This window comes from Oreochromis niloticus, linkage group LG19, assembly GCF_001858045.2.
Source record: "Oreochromis niloticus isolate F11D_XX linkage group LG19, O_niloticus_UMD_NMBU, whole genome shotgun sequence".
Classification (NCBI taxonomy): Eukaryota; Metazoa; Chordata; class Actinopteri; order Cichliformes; family Cichlidae; genus Oreochromis; species Oreochromis niloticus.
The window spans coordinates 3,257,742-3,280,143 of record NC_031983.2 but is presented as its reverse complement, the minus strand read 5'-3'; the positions used below and the strand labels follow the sequence as shown (position 1 = coordinate 3,280,143).

Sequence of the window (22,402 nt, the reverse complement as noted above, 5' to 3'; positions counted from 1 at the left end):
GTGCATTATTCAGAACTTCACATATTTCACTTTTGTGGTCAGTGTTACACCGGCTATAGCCTTGACACTGAAGAGCTGACAGGCCACACAACAGGAGGCTAATGCCTACTACCTATACTCAACTATCACTTTTATTATAACACTACCAGAGCATGAAATTCATCCCAAGAGCGGCTTAGAGGAGAAACAAGCCGTAGAATTATTTACTGAATATTTGTTCAATCTGCTTCAATTGTTTTAGCTATCTATGCTATGCTGGTACATGAGTGCATTAACAGGCTTTCTAAGGGTAGCAGTTTGATAGCCAGCTGTGTAATGAATATATTTTTGAAGCATTTGTGGAAAAATGCCACTATGCTACATCCTGGTCTGACTGACCTATCAGGGGTTTCAACTAAAGTCATGTTAGGAGAGGGGTATCTAATTATGTTGCTTAAATATGTTAAACAAACAATAGACAATGTTAATTTGCTGGTGAGGACAGGGACAATGACATGAACAGTACATATACTTTGTGGCACATTTAAGATTAAGGACAGATATAAAGATGTTGAAAATCAGACATTAACTATTTTGCACCCCCTTTTTGTCACAGAACAGATTGTAGAGATTCTTAAAGCATACTCATTTCAATTAGTTCAAATGAGTATGTTTGAGAGGACCTAATGGTATCCTCCAAGATGAGGATGCACAAAAGCTGCTCAAATTGAGTTTTATCTTAAACTTTTGTCACAACATACTTGCACATTGTAAATATGATCATTTTCATACGAACAACTCAAATAATCCTTTGTATTGTTCATACCTGGAGCACAATGTTATCATAAACATAAGAGTTTTGGTCTCAGGAGTCATACACAGTATTAAGTCTTTAAAAAAATCTTGATTCATAGCAATAACACTTTTGATGAAACCATCACTTTAGGTAATGGAAGCTCTACAATCTCAAAGGCTCGTGTCAGGTCTCTTTGTCTTTTGAGCGCCGACTGAGTTTGGTAGTGATGCAGTATTTTGCTGAGTGTCCTTACAGAAGTACACAGCAGGGTTTTTACAAGCCCACATTGTCACTTCTCCTCCCCCTCCTGCTTTTCCAGGACTCGAAGTCAACAGCTGGCTGTTAAGCCCTGCACGACTCAGGTAGCGGTCTTTTATCCTCTCTGCATTGTTAAACCGGGCCTCGTGGTTCTGAGTTTGGCTGGAGAGGTATGCAGCAATATTTCTGGTCCGATAGCCCTCCTCTCTACTGCGTCCCAGTAACATGGCTATATTTGGGTTCCTCAGAGCATAGATCAGAGGGTTAATGGCTCCGTTTGCCCAAGCTAGCCAGATGGCCACTGTGTCCATTGCAGGATTAAATGTGTAGTCCCCTATAGCAGTAACTAGCCCCATTAGACAATATGGCCCCCGGCAAAAAATAATGAAAACAATCATTATCAGAACTGTGGTGGCTGTTCGCATTTCACTGTAAAATCGAAGTAAGTATGCATATGTGGTCACAGGCCTGACTCGTATTTCTGAGAGCCGAACAGTCTTACAAATGTTGTAATGACAAAAGCACATCAGGCAAAAAGGCAGTAAATAACATACAATGATCAGACAGATGCTATAAGCTGTTCCCATGAGTGAGGTACCAGAGTGGAACACATACATGCAGTGGTAAAAACCTTGCTTATGGATTTCTTTAGGTGTTCGGACTACCAGATACCAAGGCAGAGAGAAAATTACAGCAGTTAACCACACTGCAATCAATAACTGGGCTGCTTTCTGTCTGCCTATTTTAGCCTGTGGTTGTCTGACAATGGAATAGTACCTATCAAAGGAGATCAAAGTCATAGTCAGGGTGGAGATAATACCAAAGCAGGTGTTCAAACACCCATTGGCAACACAGAAACGATCCCCAAACATCCAGACTCCATCCTTAGTGAAAAGCATAACAAAGGAGAATGGCAGACACAAGACAGCCGTGAGGAAGTCCGATAGCGACAGCGACATGATAAAAGCATTAGTCACTGTTCGAAGTTGCCTGTGCTTGATGATAATGATGACAACTGCTGAATTACCAAGACTGGAGAGAAGGAATACAGACAGCAGTATCAGTGCCTGAGCTGCGACTATGATTCCCTGGAGAACAGAGTTACTCTCATCAGCACTCAGCACAGACGGGTTTAGTTCCTGATGGGTATGACCAAATTCACTTCCTCTTTGGTCTTTATGGTCTGACAGGTTTCCTGGGGTTTGCACTATAGTCTCTGTAGTGGTAGCCATGAGGTTGGTCACCATGGAAATAACCCTAAAGAAGAAGATGGAGAAATTATTGTTCAAAAAACTGTGGACACAATGTTTTCATTGCTTCTTACAGCTAATAATGTTCATAAAAAAGCATTTCAGAAGGCAGGGTGTTGTTTCGTCTGATACCAGGTTTATACTATACCCGAATTTCAATAAAAATGTAAAAAACAGTTTTTACTGTCTGTGTACTCATGCTTTCACTTCTCTAATAATGAATTCTGTGAAATAAAGTGCAGTAAAGGAACTTAGCTAATTCTCATCAATTAGGCCACATTATGATTTGCATTAAACTTTGAATTCTGAGAGCAGTACTGTGAAACTGTGATACTCTGGAACTGTTGTACTCTTTGTAATACTTTTGTTAAGGTTTTAGATATAGTTTGGCAGTAATATTTTTTTTTCATCAACTTGACAGTTGTAGTACTAGCTGCTAAGAGCAATTAACGCTTGCTTAATTGCCTATCTAAGTAAGGATGAAGGTGGAGCCTGTCCTAGCTTTATTCGGTAAGAGGCTGGATATATCCTGAAGAGGTCACCGGCCTATTTCAGGGCAGGCACAGAGAGACAAACATTAGTACCAACAACAAAGAAATTCTTGTACAACACTGGAGTAAGTCAAAAAGAAGCCCCACAGGTAAAATAGAAAAAAACACAGATTCTTCCTGTTATGAAACAGCAGTGTTAATCATTGCACTACTAAGTTAACATTTAACCTCTTGGTTAAGAATATGTTAATATAAAGGCACTTGGTTCTGTGAGTAATCTTAATCATAAAGCTATGTTTCATTATTTTCTCTTTTTCTGTCAACATATACTTATATAACTTTAGTATGTTGAACTATACTATTCAATTCAATTGTTTTATTTATACAGCACCAAATAACAACAACAGTTGCCTCAAGGTACTTTATATTGTAAAGTAGAGCCTACAATAATACATACAGAGGAAAACCCAACAATCATATGACCCCCTATGAGCAAGCACTTTGGCGACAGTGGGAAGGAAAAACTCCCTTTTAACAGGAAGAAACCTCTGACAGAACCAGGCTCAGGGAGGGGCGGGGCCATGTGCCGCGACAGGTTTGGGGTGAGAGAAGGAAGACAGGACAAAGACATGCTGTGGACGAGAGACAGAGATTAATAACAAGTATGATTCAGCAGATACATCACTGAAGATGCGTACCGGTGGATCCAGGAGATGTGTCTTTTATAGTTAAACTCTGGTTGAGCCAGTGACGCCTAGGAAGAGACTAGGTGACAACCAAGAAAAGTTTGGTGACCAGTGGAGAGACAGATGACAGCTACGGCTCCAGGGGCAGGGTGGGCTAGCATCCCGGTCTGCAGTTTTCGTGAGAAAGCACCCCAAAAAGCTACGGAAAGCCCTAAAGAAAGATACCCCCAGGAGATCCCGAGAGGGGGGGAGGATGAGGTCTCCAATCGGACGGACTCAAGGTTAACGACCAACGCAATGGAAAGAACTACAAGTAAGACATGTATCTGTGGCAAGTTGTGTAAGAACCAGCGTGGCCTAAAGGTCCATCAGGCCAGAATGAAATGTTTGGAGCAGGAGAGTGAGGTGCAACGCACAGATCCTGAACATGGTGAGACGCAGGAGGAGCCCGGCCAGGAGCCACCCCACAGAGCCCAGTCCCTCCAAGCACCGGACTCTTCCAATCCAAGCAGTGTAGTTCCACAACAGCGGATTAAGTGGCCCCCAGCCAGCAGCCGGAGCGAGTGGCAGAAGTTTGATGAGGATGTCTCCAACATCATACAAGCTGTGGCCAAAAGAGATGCTGACAGCAGGCTTAAAACAATGACCACCATCATAGTCAGCTACGCCTCAGAAAGGTTCGGCCTGACCAAGAAGTGTAACAACAAGACCCCTTACACCATGAACCGCAGGGCCATGAAGATTCATCGACTGCGCCAGGAGCTTAGGAGCCTTAAGAAGCAGTTCAAGAACGCTGATGCGGAGGATAAGCAAGCTTTAGAGGAACTGCATAACATCTTGCGGAAGAAGCTGATTACCCTCCGCAGAGCAGAATGGCACAGGAAGCGGGGAAGAGAGAGAGCCAGGAAACGTGCAGCTTTTATTGTTGATCCCTTTCGCTTTTCCAAACAATTGCTTGGGGTTAAGCGAAGCGGCCAGTTGGAGTGCTCAGCAGAGGAGGTGAATAACTTCCTTCATGAGACCACGAGTCACCCACTGAGGGAACAAGACTTGGGACCGAACGAAGCTCTCATCAACCCTGCCCCACCATTAGTAGAGTTCAAGTTGACGGAGCCAAGTTTGAAGGAGGTGTGTGAGGTCATCAAGGCAGCCTGCTCAGCATCCTCCCCAGGTCCCAGTGGCATACCCTACCTTGTTTATAAGCGCTGCCCAGAGCTGCTTCGCCACCTGTGGAAGATCTTAAAGGTGATATGGCGGAGAGGGAGAGTTGCTGATCAGTGGAGGTGCACAGAGGAAGTCTGGATTCCCAAAGAGGAGGACTCGAAAAACATAAACCAGTTTCGGAGCATCTCTCTATTGAGCGTGGAGGGGAAGGTGTTTTTTAGCGTTGTCTCCCGGAGATTGACCGAGTTTCTCCTCAGAAACAATTACATTGATCCATCAGTTCAGAAGGGGGGGATCCCAGGAGTTCCTGGTTGCCTAGAGCACACTGGCGTAGTTACACACCTAATAAGAGAAGCCCATGAGAACAGAGGCGACCTAGCTGTATTGTGGCTGGACCTGACTAATGCGTATGGGTCGATCCCACACAAACTGGTTGAGCATGCTTTACACCTCCACCATGTCCCCAGCAAGATCAAGGACCTGATCCTGGACTATTACGCCAATTTCAGGCTTAGGGTCACTTCTGGGGCAGTTACTTCAGGCTGGCACCGCCTCGGGAAAGGTATAATAACAGGCTGTACCATATCAGTTACACTCTTTGCCCTTGAAATGAACATGGTGGTAAAGGGTGCTGAGGTGGAGTGCAGAGGGCCACTAACAAGGTCAGGTGTTCGTCAGCCCCCTATCAGAGCCTATATGGATGACCTCACCATCACAACATCATCAGTCCCAGGGTGTAGGTGGATCTTGCAAGGACTTGAGAGACTCATCTCATGGGCAAGGATGAGTTTTAAACCTTCCAAGTCAAGATCTATGGTACTGAAGAAGGGTAAGGTGACGGACAAGTTCCGGTTCTCAATCTCAGGAACCATTATTCCATCCATAACGGAACAACCAGTCAAGAGCTTGGGGAAACTCTTTGACTCCAGCCTGAAAGACTCTATTGCCATTCAGAAGGCAAATGAGGAGCTGGGAGCGTGGCTTATTAAGGTGGATAAGTCCGGCCTGCCTGGAAGATTTAAAGCCTGGATCTACCAGCATTCCATCCTGCCCTGAATCCTGTGGGGTACTTCTCAAAGGCCCAGGTCAGCAGGGCACAGGGAAATTAGAGACACCAGCTACTCCAGGAAGAGGTCCGAGCAGGTGTGGAGGAGGAGCAAGTAAGTAGAGCTGTAGGCCTTAAGCGGCAGGGAGCATGGACACGGTGGGAGAGCACCTTGCAGCGCAAGGTCACCTGGGCAAACATCATGCAGGCAGACTTCCACCGGATCCGATTCCTAGTGCAGGCAGTATACGACACTCTGCCAAGCCCAGCAAACCTCCATCTGTGGGGGAAGAGCGAGACACCTGTCTGTCCCCTGTGCTCTGGAAGAGGGACCCTAGAACACCTCCTCAGCAGCTGCCCAAGGGCCCTGGCCGATGGTCGGTATTGTTGGCGGCACGACCAGGTGCTCAGAGTAGTTGCTGAAAAGATTGCCTCAGCAATCAGCACCAGCAAGCACCATCATGCTCCGAGGAAGGCAATCTCTTTCATTAAGGCTGGAGAGAAACCCCAGGTTTAACAACATTTAACAACCAGCCTCCTCAACACAGCCTCTGATTGGCAGCTACAGGCTGACCTGAGTAAACAGCTAAAGTTCCCCCAGAACATTGCAAAAACATCCCTCCGGCCAGACATGATAATTATTTCTGAGGCCTCAAAACAGCTGATCATGCTGGAACTCACAGTGCCCTGGGAAGGGCGGATCGAGGAGGCCAATGAAAGGAAACAAGGAAAGTACCAGGAACTAGTGCAGGAGTGCAGGGGAAGGGGCTGGAAGACTTTCTATGAGCCCATAGAAGTGGGTTGTGGGGGCTTTGCAGGACGATCACTCTGCAAAGTCCTAGGCCGGCTGGGCGTGGATGGGGCAGCCAAGAACAGGGCCATCCAGGCTGTGAGCGAAGCAGCAGAGAAAGCCACAAGGTGGCTGTGGATCAAGAGGGCTGATCCGTGGGTAGCTACTGGTACGCAAGTCGGGGCCTGATCACCCCCGGCTGGGTCGCTTGGGCGAGGGTGTATGATGTTGTGAGACCCGAAACACCTGATGACCCCAGGATACATCACTGAAGATGCGTACCGGTGCATCCAGGAGATGTGTCTTTTATAGCAGAGAGGTCTATTAACACATAGGGAGTGAGAAAGGTGACTAAAGAAGAAACACTCAGTGCATTCCCCAGCAGCCTACACGTATTGAAGCATAACTAAGGGAGGATTCAGGGTCACCTGATCCAGCCCTAACTATATGGTTTAGTAAAAAGGAAATTTTGAAGCCTAATCTTAAAAGTAGAGATAGTGTCTGTCTCCTGAATCCAAACTGGAAGCTGGTTCCACAGAAGAGGGGCCTGAAAACTGAAGGCTCTCCCTCCCATTCTACTTTTAAATACTCTAGGAACAACAAGTAAGCCTGCAGTGTGAGAGCGAAGTGCTCTAATGGGGTGATATGGTACTACAAGGTCATTAAGATAAGATGGAGCCTGATTATTTAAGACGTTGTATGTGAGGAGCAGGATTTTGAATGCAATTCTGGATTTTACAGGAAGCCAATGAAGGGAAGCCAATACAGGAGAAATCCGCTCTCTCTTTCTAGTCCCTGTCAGTACTCTTGCTGCAGCATTTTGGATTAACTGAAGGCTTTTCAGCGAGTTTTTAGGACTTCCTGATAATAATGAATTACAGTAGTCCAGCCTGGAAGTAATAAATGCATGAACTAGTTTTTCAGCGTCACTCTGAGACAGGATATTTCTAATTTTCGAGATGTTGTGAAAATGGAAGAAAGCAGTCCTACATATTTGTTTAATATGTCCATTGAAGGACATGTCTTGGTCAGAAATGACTTCAAGGTTCCTCACAGCGTTACTGGAGGCCAAGGTAATACCATCCAGAGTAAGAATCTGGTTAGATACCATATTTCTAAGATTTTCAGGGCCGAGCACAATAACCTCAGTGTGATCTGAATTAAGAAGCAGAAAGTTAGCGGCCTTCTTTAAGACATTCCTGCAGTTTAACTAATTGGTTTGTTATTTGGCTTCATGGATAGATAGAGCTGGGTGTCATCTGCATAGCAGTGAAAATATATACTATGTCTTCTGATGATACTGCCTAAGGGAAGAATGTATAATGTAAACAGAACTGGTGCTAGCACTGAACCCTGTGGAACTCCATAATTAACCTTAGTGTGTGAAGAGGACTCTCCATTTACATGAACAAATTGGAGTCTATTAGATAGATATGATACAAACCACTGCAGCGCTGTACCTGTAATACCTACAGCGTGCTCTAACCGCGCTAAGAGGATATTATGGTCAACAGTATCGAACGCTGCACTGAGGTCTAGCAGGACAACCACAGAGATGAGTCCACTGTCAGAGGCCATAAGAAGATCATTTGTAACCTTCACTAAAGCTGTTTCTGTGCTGTGATGAGCTCTGAAACCTGACTGAAACTCTTCAAATAAGCCATTCCTCTGCAGATGATCTGTTAGCTGTTTGACAACTACTCTTTCAAGGATGTTTGATATGAAAGGAAGGTTGGAGATTGGCCTATAATTAGCTAAGACAGCTGGGTCTAGAGATGGCTTTTTAAAGTAAAGGTTTAACTACAGCCAGCTTGAAGGCCTGTGGTATATAGCCGATTATTAGAGATAGGTTGATCATATTTAAGATTGAAGCATTAATTAATGGCAGGACTTCTTGATGCATTCTCAATCATCCACGAAAGTAAATCTCCAAAAGTTGATTCTGTTCATCTGGACGTAGCGTTTTGTGGGAGAAACGTTTCGTCACTCATCCAAGTGACTTCTTCAGTCTCGACTCCCAGTCTCGACTCCCCAATCTTATAGACAGTGAATGGTACTCATGGCCATTGATCAGTGGTCTTTGATCAGTGGGTTTTGGTAAGTGGTTGTTGATCAATGGTCATGAGAATTTGCATAATTAAGATTAAGAAACTGGCCTCCCAGCCCATTGTTCCTTCAGTGGGCTGGTTTCAGTCATTATGCAAATGTACTGTCTATAAGATTGGGGAAACCTGCAGTCAGTTGAGACTGAAGAAGTCACTTGGATGAGTGACGAAACGTTTCTCCCACAAAACGCTACGTCCAGATGAACAGAATCAACTTTTGGAAATGGCAGGACTTCTTTGAGCAGTTTTGTAGGAATGGGGTCTAAAAGACACGTTGATGGTTTGGAGGAAGTAATTATTGAAGTTAACTCAGAAAGATCAATTGGAGAAAAAGACTACAATTCAATGGTACTGAAAGTAGCTGTAGATCAGGGGTCTTGCTTCGAGGGCCGGTGTCCTGCAGGTTTTAGATATCACCTTGGGTCAACACACCTGAATCAAATGATTAGTTCATTACCAGGCCTCTGGAGAACTTCAAGACATACTGAGGAGGTAATTTAGCCATTTAAATCAGCTGTGTTGGATCAAGGACACATATAAAACCTGCAGGACACCGGCCCTCGAGGCCTGGAGTTCGAGACCCCTGCTGTAAATAATGTTACATCTGTGAGATGAATATGAGTAATTTCTTCTCTAATTGTTAAAATGTTATTTGTGAAGAAGTTCGAGAAGTCATTACTAGTTAAGGTTAAAGGGATGGTTGGCTCAACAGTGCTCTGACTGTTTGTCAGCCTGGCTACAGTGCTGAAGAGAAACCTGGGGTTGTTCTTATTTTCTTCAATCAGTGATGAATAGTAAGATGTTCTGGCTTTGCGGAGGGCTTTCTTATAAAGCAGCAAACTATTTCTCCAGGCTAAATGATGATCTTCTAAATTTGTTACACACCATTTTCTTGTAAATGTAAATGTTATCAGGAAATGATCAGACAGGAGATGGTTTTCAGGAAACACTGTTAAATGTTCAGTTTCTATTCCATATGTTAAAACAAGATCTAGAGTGTGATTAAAGTGGTGGGTGGGTTCTTTTACATTTTGAGAGAAGCCAATTGAGTCTAATAACAGATTAAATGCCATGTTGAGGCTGTCATTTTTAGCATCTACATGGATGTTAAAATCACCCACAATAATTATTTTATCTGAGCTGAGCACTAAATCAGATACAAAGTCTGAGAAATCCAACAGAAACTCTGTGTAAGGCCCAGGTGGACGATAGATGATAACAAATAAGACTTTACAGACATTACATTTAATAAAATAATTTGGGGATCTAAAGAAATGTGAATAAAACTAATTAGCAACACTATAGTTTAATTTGATAAAAAAAAAAAATACACCTTTAACAAGAGTTATTGTGTTTTTGTTTCATGCCCTGAGTGAGCTGTTGTAAAAGGCCTGAATGTTTGACTCCACCACTAATATCCATGGGTTCTTTTTTAAGCAGTCAGCTCTAAGAATTCATATCAGTTCTGTCGATGCTGTTGTCAGACTAAGAGGGCCCTGAGATCTCAGAAAGCAAGGGCACTATTGGTGCTATTCCTTGTGTAAATACAAGGAATAGCACCAATCTGGTGCTATCAGTATCTGCTGATAACTCATTTAATCATACCGTAGCTACAGTGATTTGGAAAAGACACAACTTTTAAGCTAGTGTTGGAAAATTAAAAGAAAATCTGTTTACTATACTACAAAGCCAGTTAGTAATTGTAAGTGTACCCTTGTGTTATTAGAAACTTAAACATCATTAAACTGAATATCAACTAAATATGTTTAGTCCTCTCGATTCATTCAGTTGGCTGCTGAATTTTAGTGACAGTCACATGCAAATTTGCATAGTTGTTTATTTCTATGAAAGCATAAAAGATGGAAAAGGCACACTATGCCGCAGGCCCGTCCTCAAATGCAACTCTGTTGATGAAGCAAGAAAAAAAAGCCACATCCCTTGCTTCAGACACACATTCAGATTAGAGTTGGTTCCCTGATTGCTTAAGTATCTGGTGATAACTCGTTTAATCATGGTCTTTATTCTCATTGTCTCCAAGACAATGAGACAGTTTCCAACATGGGAAAGGAAAACAAGTAGACCACTGTTAAATGGATCCATTTTGTTGGACATTTTTTGTTTGTAAATAGCTCTGTGAGCACTCCATGCTTGCTGCATCATAGAGCCTTTCTGTCTTTACCTATATGCCATTTCAATAACACTCCACAGTTGAATGAATGAAGCCCACCTTTAAGGACTATGACATCACTGAGTGATTCTTAGATTAACTCAAGGAAGGAAAGCATCATCAGTACATATTCATGCAGATATAACCTTCCTGTCACATGAATCTGTTTTAGCTGTTACACAACACAGAACAACTTCTCTACAAAAAATATGCACAATGCAAAAAAGAGAAACAAGGATAATACACAATATTTGGTATTGTGAACACACAAATAAACTCTTTTTAAAACCACAAGTTATGAAATTCATGAATTTAGTACAATTTAAAACCACACAGGTGAAGTTCAAAGCAATAAATACCATGTTTCCAAGTAATATTCAGAATTTATTTAAGAATAGAGATAGAAGGTACGACGTGAGCGGAAAGGGCAATTGAAAGCAGCCGCGTAAATGGTCTGATTCTTATATATTCTCCTGGAGTACTCAAAGCACTCTATACAACACGCCGTATTCACCCATACACACAAGCACAGTTGTCTATGCTTTGTCAGCGGTGTCTAACCAACATACATTCACGCTCCGATGGATGCATCTGAGAGAAAGTGGAGGTTAGTATCTTGCCCCAGGATATTTGGCATGCAGACTGGGGGAGCCAGGAATCAAACCACCATCCTTCCTATCAGCAAATGACCTACTCTACCTCCTGAGCTACCGTCACCCCATGTGCAGCCAATGCACTTAAAAGCACGTGCATATCAGTTTGTGGAGTGATTTTGTGGAACAGCCCAGACAAAGAAATTAAAGAAAGTAAAAATATTTCACATTTTATGATAATATAAGCAGTACATATTTGATGTGTATAAAAATGAAAGAGATTAGATATTCACATTATGAGTATATAGGTGCTGTTGTATAGAATAAGAATTTCATGATGTTGGTGATATGAAGTATTTGTCTGTAGGTTCAAAGATGTATCTGTACATATGCATGCACATCTATGCATGTGTATATGTATATTTGTATATAGTTGCCATTTTGATTAAGAAATTGTCAACAAGCTTATCTGGATAAGCCTCCTGCTCCCTTTTGTTTTGGTTTCATAGATCATTTTGTTTGAAATGGTTTTCATTTCCATTTATAAAGTTTATAAAGTAAGAAAGAGCTTTCTACAGAATCAAACTGGGATTCACTTTTTGGTCAAAGCTGTAAGCTGATAGTTCGAAGCCACCTGTTGCCTGTTTTTATTTAATGCATTGATGAATACACACAATACACATTTAAAATTGAAATGCATATCTGTCGATGAATTTGTCCTTTGCTCTGTCAATTTTTTGCTTCTTTTTTGCTACTGGTATTTTTTTTAGAAGTATATCGTGGCTACAGTGATTTGGAAAAGACATAACTTCTAAGGTAGTGTTGGAAAATAAAAGGAAATCTGTTTACTATACTACTAAGCTAGTTAGCAGTTGTAAGTGTGCCCTTGTGTTATTAGAAACAAAATCTTTACTTAAACATCATTAAACTGAATATCAGCTAAATACGTTTAGTCCTCACCTCACTGTTATGTTTTCCTCTTATCTGTTAAATAGGCAGGCTGGTTCACATTAGCCTTGTACCTTTGAGGTGCAACCATATCAATAGTCTAAAGCTCACTGTTCGCTTATGAAGTCTTTATTTGTTCAGTCTTTTCCTCCTTTTACCTCAGTCGTTTTCTTACACTGTCCACACAAACAAGCGATGCCTTTGTGTTAGTCATTTTGCTCCAAACGCCTGTTATACTGATGTGTCCTGAGCTGTTTTCAGCAGAGTCCATCGAGCCTTTTTCTTGCTTTGATCCTTACAGCACACAGCAGGCTCCATGTCCGGGAAAACCACCTTATATTCACACGTCCGTCTAAAAGGACCTTTGTCTAAAAGTACCTATCATGTGCATGATCATGATGTTGAGATGTGGGCCTTTCGAAGCCTTTGTATGGAGAACAAATTCAGTCTATCCTCTTCTTCTATCGCCGTTGTGATCAGCGCCGCTATGAAAAAATTTACACAGTAAATTAAAAAATCGTCGGAGGAAGACCACGGTAGCCACCTTGTTGGTTGATTTAGACAGAAGGCGCAATAAACGGACTGTAAACGAACAAAGCTTCAAGCGAGAGCAGGACGGCTCCAGCATCCATCGCGTCTCTCTCTCAGCTTCTCTACTATAACCTATCTTTCGCTCACTCACTCGAAGAAGCCACGCCTTGTTTGAACGTGCTCAAAACTTGGACCGACGTCTCATAAAGTTGCTATGGTAACCTGTGAGCAATTTTGCACCATCTCAGTCCATGCATAATGGCATCATCAACATCAAAATACACGCTAATGTTCCCTTACTGGATGTTATACACACACACACACACACACACACACACACATATATATTAAACACGCAGCAGATCGTGATAAAAGGGAAGAACGGGCGTTCGGTGAGGAGAGGATAGCAGGGGACTCAGCCCCAGAGCCACGTAATCGTCGCATCGTGGCTTTACTGCCAGAGGAGTTGTTTTCATTAATCTATTAAAATCAAGAACATGAAACAATTTCTTAACCCCGATCATATGAGCTTCAATAATGCAGTATAGGACTTTTCTTTTCAATTGGTAATTGTGTATTTTAATTGTGGGCCAGTGTCCAAAAACTTCCTCGGGCCTTTGCGCGGTCATCCGAACTAAGCCGATAGCACGACGAAGCTGTTTCCTTCCCAAAGCTATATAAGATTATACAATGCTGAAATCATGCATTTTATTTTTGGCTTTTATAAACAAGGCATTACTGCTACACTCACTGGCCACTTCATTAGTAGCAGGGTAGACCCCCCCGCCTCCCCCTTCAGAACTGCCTTTTTTTAAAAAAAATTTATTGCATAAATTCAACAAGGTGCTGGAAAAACTCTTCAGATTTTTTTCACCACATTGACATGATAGTGTAGCAGGATGGTTAAGCCTGCTCTCAATGAGTAACGCCGTTTTGAATATCCTGACCTAGTGCCAGCAGGGGCGCTGTCACCTCCCCCTCTGTGCTCATTGTCGGTCAAATTTCCTGGCATCTGTTGTCGCGCGCTGCTTGACATGGTATGTATGTTGCTTAGTCTTAATCTAATCTACTTAATCTAACTTGGTTGTCCACTTAGAGGCATTTTGCTTTATATCTCCTCTTGCTGCTGAGTCGGGAAGGGCGAATCTAAAGTGTCTGTTGTGGTGGTATCCCCCAGAATTTAAAGTGGCATTCCACTAATTGGAAATTATGTATCGGAATTTCAGGAGCGGGACCACGCCTCCAAACACCCTCCAAACAATTTACAAAAATTACAGGCTCAATTATATTTACTCTATGCAAGGCCAGCCTCTAAGCATGTTATTAGATAAAACCATAAAGTGTAACTCAGTGTGTCTCTGTGTTACCTTGTGTGGTAACCTGTCCAGGATGTCCCCTGCTTTTCACTGTATGACAGTTCAGATAGGCTCTCTAAATACACATTTAACATGATTATTAATTGCAACTGGTCACCTATACTGTTCTTTATGATGACTGATGTCCTTTCTGTAATAAATAATTATTTAATCAAAGAATACTAGTGGCAGTACAGCCACTGTGTACTGATAGTTTCTTTGATTATAACCATGCTGTGTATAATAATGAACTGTGTTAACATGGAGCTAAGGAATGCCCATAGGTTAATGGATTAAATTTAAATACCACATTTATTTTTGTATGAGGGACGGATTACAAAGTCAGTCAAACTATGAACCAAGTAAACATTAGGGCATTCCATATGTTTTACCTGTATCCATAAATGAATTCATCCTCAGTTATTCATTGTTTTATGTCAGTGAGGTGAATAGTGGCACTCTCAACTGACAAACTGTCCCATGTTTTTCTTTAGATTGAATGTGATATTTCAATTCCTTGCTGTCGTTCTTTTATGTTTTTCAAACAAACATCAACATCTCCTCGTGTGTGCTAGGACCTAAAAAAAAGAGCAACAGTAAATTTCTCTAATGGACCAGTAAAAATAATCAGCAAAACAATTCATGCAGTTGTTTAGCTGAGTCATTGTCAGCTGTCCAGAAACAGGAGGGTCTAAAATGCATAAAATGTATGCAGGTGAGCCACATACACAAAATGCGATTAGCTGAAACAGCGGCGCCCATCATGTCCACTGTATTCACAAGCCACATGGTGGCTTCCACACATCGGTGCCTGCTCCTATGCATTTTTAATGGATTAATTCATCAATCCAAATGGTATGAATTATTTGTTTGTTTGTTTGTTTGTTTTAAACCTGTCCTGTCCAGCAATCAGAATTATGGTCTGAATGCTTTGTTGTGCCAAACATATTTGCTTTCCCAAGCGGAGCACCATAGTGGAGTCTTGTGGCTGTTATGCTGGAGCGGACAGGGGGAGCAAGCCAGATTGGCAAAAGATAAAAGAAAAGGCGGGGTAAAAAGTCAAACGGACACACTGGGTCTCTAACTCCTGCCTCTGTAACAAAGCAGATTCAAATGATATACAGCACCAAAAAGACAAAACGGACAGAGGTACACAAACAAATACACAATTTTGCTGTGTATGCACAAGTGTGTGCACGCTGCATGTGTGCGTGCGCTTCCCACTCCCGGCACAGGGACCTGGGACCCGTGTCGACTGCACCCAGGGCAACGCCACACAGTGGTGGCCAGCAACCCGCCACAACAAACCCCTATGCTGTATCAACGCTGTGTCCTGGCATTGCTACAGCGTAGCTCTCCTCACTTACCTGTCTCACTTTGGTATGAATTTCAAAATCCTACGTGACCTCATTATATGGCTTTTACATTGACAAACTTGGGTGTCCATGCTGCCTGGCTGCTCACCTGGCAGGCTTAACTTTTTAGTAAAATATAAAGCATTTTAGAGCTATAAATGTTTGGTTTAATTAAATGTTAGAGCTTCAGCTAATTAAAGTTGAAGGAATATTTTTTACTTCACTTTTTAAATGGTACTTATGGTAACTTACTTTCAGTTTGTTATTTTATTATGATTATGGTTATGGTTTTGTTGGTATAGGTGTGTCTTCACACCTGCAGGCAGTTGAGATGCCGGCATTTTAGATCAGCACTCACCACTGCTCTTCGCCAAGTGTTCTGCTAACCACAGTTAGTGCTGGCTGAACTTACTTTGTGTTTTTCTCTGCAGCCACTCAGGCGACTTTCACGCTACATCCCAGATAATACTCACCTTTTCTCCCGTCACTCGCTTATGCTTGGCAGCTCTGTCCTGTCAGCTCACCTCACCTGCCCGACCTCCAGCCGCCGTTATTGCATTCCATGGATTCCACTGCTCTCAGAACCCAGCTGCATCACCCGCACCTCCTACCTCCCCTGTTGAGAGCAAACCTGTATTGATTAAAGCTCCTCTGGATTGTATGGACTCAGCCACTAAATCCACTCTCCTCTCTTTGCAGTGTATTGAGACTCCTGGTTGCATTCCCTGAAGCCCATGCCTTTCCTTCATACCCCTGAGCTTTAGCCTTTCTAGTAAATTATTTCAGTCTAATTATGTTTTTCTAATCATAGCTTCAGGTTAAACTCACAGAGTTAGGAAATCTTTGTTCATAGTTCATGGTCTAGTTGTCCTTACAGTTTTGTGCTTTGTACAATAATCACACTAACCTGTACCTCGGTGTGAGTTCAGCTACTGAGTCTGTCTATTCCAGCCTCGGCTGTGACATTTTGACTTGTATTTTGAAATTTACAATTACAGGAAAAATATTCACAAATTTGTAGATTTGATAATTACATAAATATACTGAGTTGCAAATGTGTAATTCAAATTTTCTTTGTATGTGTCTAGTTTTTACTACATACAACCACAACTCTGTGATAACAGCCTCCCAAATTAGTGAATACTAGTGCTCAGCTGCGCTCTCTCAAGCCACAGATTCACACGTTCTGCATTTTCCACTCACAACTTCACTGTCAGGGACATCAGTACATCACAGTTTAAATCCCACTAGAGTTTTCCTCAGTGCTTTCATGCTGATTTACCTATCATTATACTATATGAAAATGAAAATCACTGGTATTTCTGTTTGTTATAGGGCCATTAGAGCCTTAATTGCTACCTTTTTTCTACTCTTTTGGACTTGCAACACTAGTACAAAATGAAAAGCTCTGAGAAAAGAAAGATGGAAGCTCATAAGGTGCTAATAACTGATAATTCCACTAGCAAGCGAACTGCGGATAAGAGTACCCTCGAGTACCATCAAGGGAAACATGCAAAACTAACAGAAAAGGATTTTCCCTTTCTTCCTCTTACATCATCTGAATCCCCAACAGTCAAATGGAGAAAGGTTGAGGACACACCAACAACATTTTTTGAGTTTATCTGAGCTGACATTAAAACCATGAAGGAGAGAGTCGACCATTTTGACACGCAACTTGCAAAATATCAGGAAACCAGCAATTCACATGAAAAATGTCTTTCTCACCTGGAAGGTTTTTATGGCTGAGAGTAAAAGGACAGAGAGGACAGAAGTCATTCAAACATGTCAAGCTGTTCTGCCAGAGCCCAAAAATGAGCTACGTCGTGGATACTGTGCATTGCCTAGGCCCAAAGAGGACAAAGGTGCTGTGGGGCTCTGAGTTATTTCTCACGGAACAGAAAGCTCAGCACTTGTTTTCATTCTCAAAAATCATTTTAATGGAAAAATCATGATCTCTGAATGTGGCAAAACTGGTCATTATTTTCTATTAGTGCTTGACATTGCAAATGTGACTTTTATTGTTGTAAATGTTTATGGTGTGGAGGTAAGCATTAACGGCACAGAGCTCTCAGTTCTCACTCCTTCTTTATTCCTCTCCAACATCAACTGCACACATCGCGCCACACAACACAGGAACACACTTCCTTAACACTGGGTGTGAGTGGAGCCCTCTAGTGGTCCACCACATGCCCCCCCCGAACACCCAGCAGAACTAGTCCAGGACCCGGGGCTTAAGCAAACGGCCGGAACGGCTGAACTGGGGGGTGGGAAACTGACAGAGGGCAACCCAGCCCGGGAGCGAGGCTGGCACTGGCGGTCAGAAAAAGCTGCAGACGACTCGGACTCCGTTGATTGTGGGTCACTCCTGGGGGAAAAAACAGAATCCATCAGCCCGGTGGCAGGTGGGCGGCCGCGGCGAGGGGCCTGGGCCGGGACCACCTGATCCTCTTGCATAACATGTGCAGGCTTAAGTCCAGGGGTCGGCAACCCGCGGCTCCGGAGCCGCATGCGGATCTTTAGTCCTTATACTGCGGCTCCGCGTGGTTTGGGAAAATAAATTAGAAGTATTTAGCTGAAGTGTATTTTATTTATGTTAGTTCTTTTTAACTCGTAGTTCTAAATTGGAAGATTATTGTGATATTGAAATATAAAAATAAAATTATATTCTATTATTTTTTCATCGCTCAAAATAAGCGTCACACTCGCGGAAGCCGGTATACCCGCCGAAACGCCTGCATTTATCGAGACTTTCAACCCCAGGTAGGCCAATTACGGATCTTCGGATCCACATTATGTCAGCAGCTGTTCTCCACCGTGAACTATGATAAAGACAAACACCGTGAGTAAACTGACTTCGTATATCCCCGATTTGCGGACTCTGTGCACAGAGGTTCAGGAGCAGAAGTCCCATTGTAAACAAATCACGGCAGACCCGACGATGTTTCCATGAGCATCTCTTTATTGAGCACTTTTCACACACGGTTGCTGTACGCATACAGCCGGCTGTAGCTTTTCAGCTCACAGCAGGCACGTGCAGAGGGGGGGCGGAAGGGGCTTGAGCACCCGCCCCTTTCCTGATGGGTGCCCAAAGTGCCCTTTTGTTGAGGCAATTTTTTTTAAAATTTTTAATTATTTTTTTTTTAAATGTGTGTGTGCGTGTGGAGTCCTGTCTGTGCCCCTCAACAATAATATTTAACTATTAATCACATTTTTGCTAAATAAAAGGATCTGGCTTGCATCAGTCACATGATCACCATTAACCAATGATCGCCCTTGACGGCAGAACGCGCTGGTTACGAGCCGGGAACGAGCTCACAAAGAGCACGCGCATTTTTTGCGGTCCGGAGCTGTAGGAGAAACACAAATTAACTCAGAGACACAGACTGATGCGACAAAAACAGTAAGTAGGTGTACAGCGCACACTGTAGTCTAAAGCACACAGGAGTATTAGCTTATTACGTACACGTTGGTAAGCTGTCTTGTGGCAACTGACGAACTGAAACAAATGAGCGTGCTGTGTGTGCAACAGCGTGACAAACTTTACCTGTCCTTTTATTAACTGCACAAGTAGTGCTGGTCATAGCTGCTGGCTCACTGGGTAAGGCTGTCATGGGTCTGTAGCTCTGTCCACCGTTTTAGGGAACATATTTAGTTTTAAAGTAAGTTACAGGGCTTTTCCTGCCTTTCTGGAGGGATTATATTTCACTTAAAACGATCTAATATGCATGTCCACATAATAATGGATTATTATAATTATAATATTTTAAAAAACACGCTGTATTTTAAAGAACATACATTAAGAAACATATTATATTAGATTTATATTTTAAATAAGACAAAATGCTGATTTTACAGCAGCAAAATTATTGTATCTCTACAGTTTAAAAATGTAATAAGCTTTCTGCCTGCACAGAGTGGATAGTGAAACAAATGGAATCATCATAAATACATTATTATAAATTTGTTACTTTTTTCCCCTCATTGCTTTATTATTGTAGCTCTAGTAATAAATAATAAGGGAAGGATTCTGGATCAGCACCATGATGCCCACATTATATACAGTATTCTGAAGAAGGTCTAAAATGTCACTGTGTGTGCATGCATGTGTGTGTTTTATGTATATGGCTTTTTGAATTATTACTCATAATATAACATTGTCCAGACATGGCTGGTAAGGACATGAGGAGGAAACAGTAGGAGCTGTGTGAGGCTACTAAAGGCAGTGGATCCCTCAGCAGCTGGATTACAAAGAGCACAGGTAACATTAACACATGTACCAGTTGTTGGAGAGGTATTCCAGTATAAAAATAATAATAAGCACAACTGAAATGTTTTGCTTCTATAGCATTTTTCTGTCATCATTTTATTATAGATTAAGTGTAAGAGTTGTTAAGTGTGGATAATTAAATAATAGTAACAATAATAATAATAATAATGGATTGGATTTCATATAGCGCTTTTTAAGGCACCCAAAGCGCTTTACAATGCCACTATTCATTCACTCTCACATTCACACACTGGTGTGTATTGCAATAGTGTATTGCAATAGCAAGTTGTGCCTTGTTCTCAGATGGACAGCAAGTGGAGAGTGATAGATGAAATGAGGGGATGGAAGGAGGAAGAGAGGCAAAGAGTGATTCACAGGCAGGGTCTAGTTTATTTCTCAGTTTTTTGTTGCCTTATGGTTCCAAGTGCTGTCACCAATCTTTGCATTTTGTTATTATCTCATGACACTTGTTTAATCAGCTACCATCTCTCCTATGGACTTTTTAATGTCTACAGTCTCAGATCAACACAGCCCTGCCCTCCAGCACTATCAGCAGCAGGAGCAGCAGCAACCCCTCAACAGCAACATTGTACCCATCAGGTAAAACATAGGCTACGTTTGCTTTGCCTCACAACAGTGATATAGTATGATGCGATCCCATATTAGATTCTTGATGAATGTGTGTTGTTGTTATTCAGCCTGGTTCAATGTGCCCTTTTTTAGCTTTGAGCACCCGCCCCTATAAACGTCTCTGCACGGCCCTGGCTCACAGCCCGACATACACCACCAACAACACAACAGCATAGATAGCGCAGACGTAAAGGCGGCGAGGCGTGATTGCGGGTGTCGCTCAGGTGCGTCCGCCTCCCCTGCAGCGGCGCTGCAAACCACGCCCCGCCGCACGCATTAACCAGGTAAATTACATATTTAGGCAGAATTTTGCAAATATCTATTTTTCATTTTTCAGCAGCATAGAGCTTTTTTCCAGTTATTTTTTAAGAGTCAGGTCAAGGCTCCAACAGCCCAAAGGCGATATAAGGGTGGCAGCTGACAACAGTTTTTGTTTGCTACATGGATCATTTTAGTTCAGCTGGGTGTCTTTCCTTTTGTTATATTTCTTTAAGAGTTCAAAATGTGTTAATTACGTAAATAAAATGTAATTTTCTCTGTAGCACTTCATGGATTTCATAAGCAGCACACCTTAGTTGTTCACACAAAGCATAAAGATAAAAAACAATATATACAGTGTTATCTTCATTTTAGATGTCAAAAAGTATTTGCGGCTCCCAGTGTTTTCTTTTGCGTGGAAACCGGGTCCAAATGGCTCTTTGGGTGTAAAAGATTGCAGACTCCTGCTTAAGTCTGTCAACAGAGACAACCTCCTGCCGACCGCCAAAGTCCAAAATGAAATGTTTGTTGCCTGGTTTAAGAACCCTGTATGGCCCGTCATATGGTGGACGCAGCGGAGTCTGCGTTATCTGCGGCCCGTTGCATGCTCGAGTCAGGGGTCACCAATGTGGAGGTAAGCATTAACGGCACAGAGCTCTCACTTCTCACTCCTTCTTTATTCCTCTCCAACATCAACTGCACACATCGCGCCACACAACACAAGAACACACTTCCTTAACACTGGGTGTGAGTGGAGCCCTCTAGTGGTCCACCACAATGGTTTCAGTTCCTAACCTGAAAATAATGTTTTCATTGACAGGTTAGGGGAGCGAGTACTTCACTGGTTAACTAAATATCCCAATTCTGACATTGTTTTTGGTGGGGACTTTAATGTTGTACTAAATAATTGTCTTGACAGGTGATCTTTTAGAAACTCTGATTCTTAGAGTCTATATCTAGAACTGTTTATGAGCAGATTTAATTGAAGAGGGACACACACCCAGGTCGGAAGAAAATCACTATCAAACCAGTCTGTAAACATCTGAGTAATGTAACTGCACTAAGTGATCAGGAAACTATTTGTACCCTTATTCCTCTTGCTGCTTCTTCATGTTGCCCTAAATCTGCTTTTTGGAAACTTAGCAGCAGCATCTGCCAACATCCTGACGTGTGTTTGAAGATTGAAAATATGATCTGGCAGTACTGGAACAAAGTTGTAAAGGAAAATATGTTTGGCCTTAAAATACAAAATGGTTAAATTCCTGAGAAAGTGTTGTAGCCAAAATTACAAAAACTGGTGGAACATGATGTAATAAACAAAATTAATCAACAATGTGTTTTTGTTTGCATGTGTGTAGTCTGCCTGACTGACTCACTGACTGTGATTTTAGCTCAGAGTGAGCCTACGACAATCTCTGTACCCAAAAGTTTTACAGCTTAAATGGAAATATGGAGAGAGACGATATTTCAATTTATCTAATGTTGGTTTTAACTTAGGAAACGAACATAGGGTTTCAAGGTGATAAAGTAAAATTTAAGGCGTTTTCTCTGCTATTAAACATCTTGGCTTTATTGTTCAACCAAAGGCAACAAGAAGGTTAACTAAATCTTCTTCTCACGCAAACAGGAGTTTATTTTTTACACTTTCAGTGTAATTTAAAGCTCTTCATTCAAACTACTTAAAACATGTTTGCGCATCATACTTTTTCTGTTTTCTACGTTCAGAAGCATACG

The 22,402-nt window shown here is 42.1% G+C and overlaps 1 protein-coding gene across 2 annotated transcripts; it reads right to left on the bottom strand.

Annotated features, from left to right (window-relative positions):
* Positions 1–257: 257 nt before the first annotated feature.
* gpr135 (G protein-coupled receptor 135) lies at positions 258–13,074 on the bottom strand. 2 transcript variants are annotated; one of them, XM_005477708.3, is made up of 2 exons: positions 12,431–13,050; positions 258–2,290 (listed from the first exon to the last, which is right to left on the bottom strand). In XM_005477708.3, the coding sequence occupies exons 1-2, from the start codon at positions 12,541–12,543 to the stop codon at positions 946–948; spliced, it is 1,458 nt and encodes a 485-aa protein (XP_005477765.1). In that variant the 5' UTR covers positions 12,544–13,050; the 3' UTR covers positions 258–945. The 2 variants fall into 2 exon arrangements, 1 of the variants encoding a protein (XP_005477765.1); XR_001223280.3 differs by having other exon boundaries at positions 2,156–2,290; positions 12,285–13,074.
* Between the last annotated feature and the right edge of the window lie 9,328 nt (positions 13,075–22,402).